Here is a 7,718-nt window from a genome sequence, read left to right as displayed (position 1 = left end):
GAAAACAGGTCTCGGTGTGAGAAACATCTGTACGTAGGAAACCAGGTCTCAGTGTGAGAAACATCTGTACGTAGGAAACCAGGTCTCAGTGTTAGAAACATCTGTACGTAGGAGACCAGGTCTCAGTGTGAGAAACATCTGTACGTAGGAAACCAGGTCTCAGGGTGAGAAACATCTGTACGTAGGAANCCCCCCCCCAGCCCAGCCTGTACTAACTTGGTCGCCTGGATCGAGGTGGCGTTGGAGGGGGGGGGGCTCTCCGGGTCCGGTCTGAGGGGGGGGTGCAGGCGGTCTGAGGCACAGAGACTGGCTCTCTATGCACCGGAGACCCGCTGGGGGGGAGGGCAATCTGTGAAACTGCAGGAGGGACAACAGGGGGCAAGCATTTGTAGATTTGAGACCTCCAGACCTGCAAGAGTCCAAACATCTAGGCCTCCAAACATCTAGACCTCCAGACCTCAATGAATCAAGGCCTCCAGGAATAATGGCCTCCAAACATCTAGACCTCCAGACCTCAATGAATCAAGGCCTCCAGGAATAATGGCCTCCAGTCCTCCAGACATCGTAAATGTGTAGACCCAGAAACTCTAGACCACTAGACGAACAAACCTTCAAACTTCCAAACACCCAGACATAAAAAACTGCACATTTCTAGACCTTCCGACCTCCAAACCTCCACAACTCTAACCCTCCAGACCGCCAGACATCCAGACCCACCAAACCCCTAAAACCCTGAGACCTTCAATCCAGCAAGTCTCATGTCAGGTCTCGACAGAAAGAAGTCTAGAGTCCCAAATCAAAATTGGACATTCCCAAGTAAGGTTCCAAGATGTACAAGTTCTAAGTCAGGTCCGACAGACTGGCTCTATTACCAGATCCTGACAGAAGGTTTCAAGTCTTACTGGTTTCATCAGGACTGGCCAGTGTAGGGCTAGCTGAATAAAGACATTTCATATTGAAAAACCAAGACAAGCAAACCCTAAGTGATAAAACAAGTGCAAAAGAAGCAAGACAAGTCATGAAGCTTAAGTCGAGTCCAAAGTTAAGTCTTGAAATGTCCCTTTCAGAGAGTCTGAACCTCAGTCGGACTAGATAATTATCTGGAACAGGAACCCTGAAGTCTGGGTATCAAAATCCAAGTCTGATCCTTATTAATGTCCCCGGACAGAGAGTCTCAGCGCTATGGTTAGATGCCGTTCCTACACGCTCTTTGGTCCTTCTGTCTATGTTCAGAAACCCCTTACAGCCAAGTCTGGAATATGATCTTAGACCAATCAGGAGAGATAGGGACCACATCAAAGATAGTAAAGGATAAAGTCCATCCAAACACCCATTACTCTCCGTCCAACAGTCAAACACCAAGCAGACCACCAGTAGACCACCAGTAGAACACCAGCAGACCACCAGTAGACCACCAGTAGACCACCAGCAGACCACCAGCAAACCACCAGTACACCACCAGTAGACCACCAGCAGACCACCAGCAGACCACCAGTAGACCACCAGTAGACCACCAGTAGACCACCAGTAGACCACCAGCAGACCACCAGTAGACCACCATTGGGCAGGATCTGCAGATTTAACTGCTGTGGAAATCAAAAACTTTAAAAAAACGTTAGTCAGGATTTCAGATTTCAATGTGACTCTTATGAGAAAGTCGTGCATTAGGCACCACATCCGTTTCTGGTTGATGTTACACGGAAAGTAATTCACAAAAATATTAAAACATTGATGTTTTTAAGGACCATGGAGAGCAGACTGGTGTGAAACCTACGCTCTGAGATGTTCACGGTGAAGGGGCTTCTGGGAATCTGCTGCCCGGCGAAGGTCACGCAGATGGTGTGCGCCCCCTCCAGGACTGGAACGTAGGTGCAACGGAAAATACTGTCCCCCTTGTTCTCCAGCACGATCTCCACCGTGTCCCGGCGGGCGTTTGAGTCGACGATGACGACTCCAACGTCTCCGGCTCCGGCGCCTGGGCGGAGAAACAACAAGACTTTAATATGACGTTCGGGGAGGAAAGGAACTTTAGGAATCCATTCTGAATACGGGGTGTCGGGGAAGTTTCTGTCAGGGAAAGCTGGAAGCTGCCCAGAGACGTAAAAAAAAAGAAACTAATAAGTAAAAACAAAGAAAATAATGAGTTAAACATTTTTTTTTAAATAAGTTAAAAAAAATTCTACAAACATCATATTTTTGATCGGAACAATTTGCAAAAAATGACTGAAAACAAAGTCCAGTTTTTTTTTATTTAAAGAAACCCCAACCATGATGAATGGGGAGCTCGCTCCAACTATGGTTCCTTCTTATCCCGTACAGTATAAACCCTAAATCTGCGTTAAACTCAAATCTGGCCCGAGCTGCTCTGGTTACCTGCGGTGTAAATATCGAAATACGTGGGTTTGTTGGCCACGTTCCCGCTCAGCTGCAGCCCCGGCCCGCGGGCCTGGACCCGGCTCGGGTCGCCCAGCGCCTTCGAGACGTTCACCATGAAGGGACTCCGCTCAATGTCCTGCCCCGCAAACAGAACCTTGACCTGGACACACAAACACAGAGTAACATGATAACAAAGGTATCAACTGTAGCTGTGAACATGACAGGATGTGTGATTACCTAGAAGAGCATCAGGACTGTTTGAGGCATATGATAGCTTTGTGATTAACATGATGATTCAGCCTCTATGGAGAGAGACATAATGACAAGCATGATCATTTCTGACGTGGAGCTAATCTGAAGTAAACATTGAATACTGCTTTCTATTCCTCCATCTTGTGACTGTGGAACTCCCTCTCTTGGATATCAGCATGTGAAGGACACTGTTCAGGAACTAGTTGATGCTCTGTATGTGATGACTACTTCCATTCTGGAGAGGATCACAGATACATGGATCAGAGATTCAAGCTCAAGCCGGGGACCAGTGAGAGTTTCCTAACAGGTTCACCTTAAATGCTCATGTTAAAAAAGCACCTGAACTAAACAAGGCGTTAACCAGATCCGTCCTGGTCGATAGTTTCTGGTCTTATTCGATGCAGATGTCAAAGTGTCATTTCTTATGTCTTTTTCATGATGAATGACTTATTTCCCACACATCAGTAAATCAAGATTTGAAGTGGAGCTTTTGCAGGATTCTAGTTGAGGACGGTCCGTTTGAGAGATCTGTCTTTTAATCAACCCTCAGGAAGAGCATGAGGATGGTTGAAAGCTCTGATGTAAGCATGTTTCTTACTTTGTGAAGCCCCTCCACTTTGGGCAGGTAGACCACCGAGTAGCTCCGGTTCTTGTCGTTGTTGGGGATCACTCTGGCCTGAAACACAGAAACCGTCAGCTTCACTGTGTTGTGTTACAAAGAGTAAGGAAATCTGTCTTTGTTATTTCTTTGTCACATTTCTCATGGGCGCACCCCACACAATGATCCAATGCATGTTCCTCACAAATGTGGCGCCATTTGAAAGGTAAGAGAACAGGCTTTCCAACGGTATAAGGAAAGGCAAGTTTATCTATATGGCACTTTTCAATACAAGGCAATTCAAAGTGCTTTACAAAGATGAAAGACATTAACTAAGAAACATATTATAAAAAGGCAAAGATAATAAAACATGAGTAACAAAGCGAATTAAAGTGAGACCCACACATCTGAAGGGTTGAGCTCTGACTCGATCATCGCTCACTTTGTAGCAGAAACAGTTTTCTATGACCTCCCTTTCTTTCTACTTTCTTCTTTAACTTATCCTTTAGTTATTTCAAGTCTTTCATGCTAAACCAAACCCCCTTTGGAAAATTATAATCTGCAACCCAAAATTCTGAAGATTCAACGGATCCTGGCCGTATTTGTGTAGCATGTAGCATGTAGCATGAATTAGAGTGGCTCGATGGCCGTGGAGCCCATCTGTAACCCGATACACGTCGGGGGCTTTAACCACCTAGGATAAGATGTGTTGCCAAGAAGCATCGTAACAAGAAAGAATGGACCAAACACAGATTTCCTTACTTTTTGTGTTAAGTTTATATTAAATTAGAGTGTTCCCACCTCCTCCGTGTGGCCTTCAGGGTCCTCCACGTAAACCAGGATTTCCCCGAGTCCGGCCTCCACCGTCTCGACCAGGAACTCGGCCGGCTTCAGGACGATGTTCCCGCGCGGCTCCACACCTGAAACACGTCAGGAAGTTAGAGAACGTCTCCGGTTCCACGCGATGAAGGCTGACAGCAAGACGTCTTCAGACTTAGGACTGAGTTATTCAAAGGGTTAGGGTTAGGGTTAGGGTTTCTGTGAGGACATTTCATTTCATCCTTTCTTTGGACTTTTGCATTTCTTTTTTTACATTTTCTAAAAAATAATTGTTATAAACTTTCTTTCACATCTTTTTTTTACATATTTTTAAAAGTTTGGGATATATTTTTTTTAACATTTGGTAATTGAAAGAAGATTTCCAAAAATATTTAAAAAAAAATAAGATATTAAACGTCACAAAAACATTAAAAACATTAACATTTTCAAACTTTTTGTTTTTGTTGTATTTTTGGAAATGTCTGAAATGTTTTGGACGTTTTGATTTATTTTTATGTTGTTTTTTATAAATATACCTTTTTTTCACATTGATTTTTTTGATTTAAAAAAGCAAACAGTGATGCTTCAACGTGACTGGAAGGTATTGCAATGTTATACAAAATTCACTTTTACCTTTTTAACAATTATTACATTATCAGACACGATTTAATTATTTAAATGTCAAACAAACTCTTTCTGTTTAATTGAAGAATAATTAAATAAATGTGATAAACACGAGGTTGGAATGATCGGCAGAAACTTTGTATTTTTTAAGTTTGTTATTTCTACATTTAGTGACAAATAATCTCGGCTGCAAAAAAAGTATTATTATTACTGATTGCTTTTTGGGGTACAATGTGCTCGTTAGAGTTAACGAGGTGCCATTATATATTGTTTGCTTGTGACCAAAAACCAATGAGTCTCATATCAAAGATAGTGAACTGATTGCTGATTGGTCGGTTCCTCCTCCTCACCCGGTCCGTAGGCCCTGGCCCTCTTGGGGTGCAGCGTCTTGGCCCTCAGGGGGGCACCGGGCTTCAGTCTGGATTTGGGGAACTGGGACAGGTAGGTCATCACCGAGTGCTCGTCCACGTTGGGGTCCACGATCTCCTCCGGGGCGATCACCTGAACGAGGGACAGGTGAGACAACGAGGGACAGGTGAGACAACGAGGGACAGGTTAGACAAGAGGGACAGGTTAGACAACGAGGGACAGGTGAGACAACGAGGGACAGGTGAGACAACGAGGGACAGGTGAGACAACGAGGGACAGGTTAGACAAGAGGGACAGGTGAGACAAGAGGGACAGGTGAGACAACGAGGGACAGGTGAGACAACGAGGGACAGGTGAGACAACGAGGGACAGGTGAGATAACGAGGGCCAGGTGAGACAACGAGGGACAGGTGAGACAACGAGGGACAGGTGAGATAACGAGGAACAGGTGAGACAACGAGGGACAGGTGAGACAACGAGGGACAGGTGAGACAACGAGGGACAGGTGAGATAACGAGGGACAGGACATTGAAAGGTAAATAAACAGGCTTTCCTTTTATTTTTCATTTTAAATATTCTTAACTAAATGTCTGCATCATCTGCATAACTATGATATTTTTCTGTTTGTTGTTTGATCATATATTTATTTATGTAACGTGTGTTCTGAGCTTATTGTATATCATTGTTATCCTTTAAGAGGGTGTTGGCTGTTTGTCCTTAAAGGCTTGCCGTAGTTTCCTTGTTTCATGAAAGCCTATGGAGCCCAGCAGGTGTTTTTCCTCTGTTTCCTGCTGAACCCTGAAGGCCTACCTGTCTGTAAGTAGTCATCTACCTTCTGTTCAATACTGACCTCACCACCTGTTGGAAACAGCTGGCAATACGTGTGAAAACAGTCAATGGGAATTTCAATGTTAAGTTAGCACGAATGCTAATCGGTAGTCACATGTGACAACGCTCAGTCACACCTTGTGAATGGTGGTTTTGTTTGGGAATTCAAAAGTAAAGAAAATATAACTGGGTTTTCAATAACTTCAGAAAAGTCTTGAATGTTGTTTAAATTCTTCTCTGTGGAAACAATTGGCTTTTTTCTGTTATAGTTAGTGTCCTATATCTGACAGCTGTATTATATATTTTTCTTATTTCTTAAAATCAGGACTAGGTTTGCAGATTATCTCCAATTAGACATTCAATACAAACTCCATACATTCAAAGTTTCTCCACTCCCAGTATCTCTCAGTGAAGAGTATTTTTAGTACTTTTTAAAATGTACCGACCTGCAGACGTCAGACTAACAGTTTCCAGTCTGCTGCTCTCGTTAAATATGAATAATTAAACATCTGTTTTATAATCACTTCATCATCATTACAGAGTTCAACACACGGAAACTCTGACGTCTGTAAAGTCGTCCGTCATCGAGTCGTGCTGCCGCTCACTTAAAGAGGCCCCTTATATCCTGTAGGTGTCAGTGCATGTTAACGGTCTGCAGAGGCTAGAATCCCAAAGTTCAGGAACATGGTGACATCACTACGGAACACCTGCGCTCCAACACATTATACGTGATAGGCTAAAAGGGGCGGGACATCTCTGAGCTGGTTGATCAATCACAACAGAGCCGTCCAGCTAACCAATCAGAGCAGCTCTGGTTTCAGACAGAGGGCAATATTTTTAATGCAGATTCAAATGTTAGTATCCAACTTTGGCGGTTTTTACAGATAAAATTGAGCATTTGAGCACGAGAGAAGTAATCTGTAGAATCTCCTTTCTTGGAAAAGGAGGGAAAAAGTAATGTCATTTTTTTTGTTTTAAAGGAATCACTTTTATTCCTTGATTTCTTTATATAGTTGCCGGGCAGATTCCTCTGGGTTTTAAAAATGCTCCATGTTTTGTGTTCTGTTAAAGTGCATAAAGGTCATTCATGTTCTGTTTGAGGTCATGAGAATTTAAAATATTAGAATGGATGTATTAAATGTTAAATAAAGGTTGGTGTTACCTGAGGCACGCCCAGCCAGTCGTCAGCCTGCTGCATGGCCTCCCGGGCGTTCTCCACCGGCTGGCTGGGATCCCAGTTCTCCCAGTCCGGACAAAGACCTGAACGCACCACGGAGAGACGTTTAATATCATTTAAAACAGAGAACAACTCCAGATCTGAGAGGCTGGGAACTGACTTTCATTGCATCTCTTATTATGCCTGGTTTCCTACGTACAGATGTTTCTCACACTGAGACCTGGTCTCCTACGTACAGATGTTTCTCACACTGAGTCCTGGATTCCTACGTACAGATGTTTCTCACACTGAGACCTGGTTTCCTACGTACAGATGTTTCTCACACTGAGACCTGGTCTCCTACGTACAGATGTTTCTCACACTGAGACCTGATTTCCTACGTACAGATGTTTCTAACCCTGAGACCTGCTTTTCTACGCACAGATGTTTCTAACCCTGAGACCTGGTTTCCTACGTACAGATGTTTCTCACCCTGAGACCTGCTTTCCTACGTACAGATGTTTCTAACCCTGAGACCTGCTTTTCTACGTACAGATGTTTCTCACACTGAGACCTGGTTTCCTACGTACAGATGTTTCTCACACTGAGACCTGGTTTCCTACGTACAGATGTTTCTCACACCGAGACCTGTTTTCCTACGTACAGATGTTTCTGACCTGGTTTCCTACGTACAGA

At 43.7% G+C, this 7,718-nt stretch overlaps 1 protein-coding gene across 1 annotated transcript in view; it reads right to left on the bottom strand.

Moving 5' to 3' along the window:
- Positions 1 to 7,183, bottom strand: part of LOC104949284 (filamin-C-like) — a gene marked incomplete at its 5' end in the record, with an annotated part of 24,905 nt that extends 17,722 nt beyond the window's left edge. Inside the window, 7 exons of the mRNA XM_010775618.1 lie at positions 217 to 357; positions 1,775 to 1,975; positions 2,374 to 2,536; positions 3,227 to 3,304; positions 4,028 to 4,146; positions 5,020 to 5,170; positions 7,029 to 7,183. Coding sequence (XP_010773920.1) covers positions 217 to 357; positions 1,775 to 1,975; positions 2,374 to 2,536; positions 3,227 to 3,304; positions 4,028 to 4,146; positions 5,020 to 5,170; positions 7,029 to 7,183 — 1,008 coding nt within the window. The remainder of the gene's footprint in view (positions 1 to 216; positions 358 to 1,774; positions 1,976 to 2,373; positions 2,537 to 3,226; positions 3,305 to 4,027; positions 4,147 to 5,019; positions 5,171 to 7,028) is intronic.
- Between the last annotated feature and the right edge of the window lie 535 nt (positions 7,184 to 7,718).

The sequence above is a fragment of the Notothenia coriiceps genome, unplaced genomic scaffold, assembly GCF_000735185.1.
Source record: "Notothenia coriiceps isolate Sejong01 unplaced genomic scaffold, NC01 NC01_scaffold00015851, whole genome shotgun sequence".
Classification (NCBI taxonomy): Eukaryota; Metazoa; Chordata; class Actinopteri; order Perciformes; family Nototheniidae; genus Notothenia; species Notothenia coriiceps.
The sequence above is the reverse complement of the archived record's forward strand: the minus strand, read 5'-3'. Positions and strand labels throughout refer to the sequence as shown.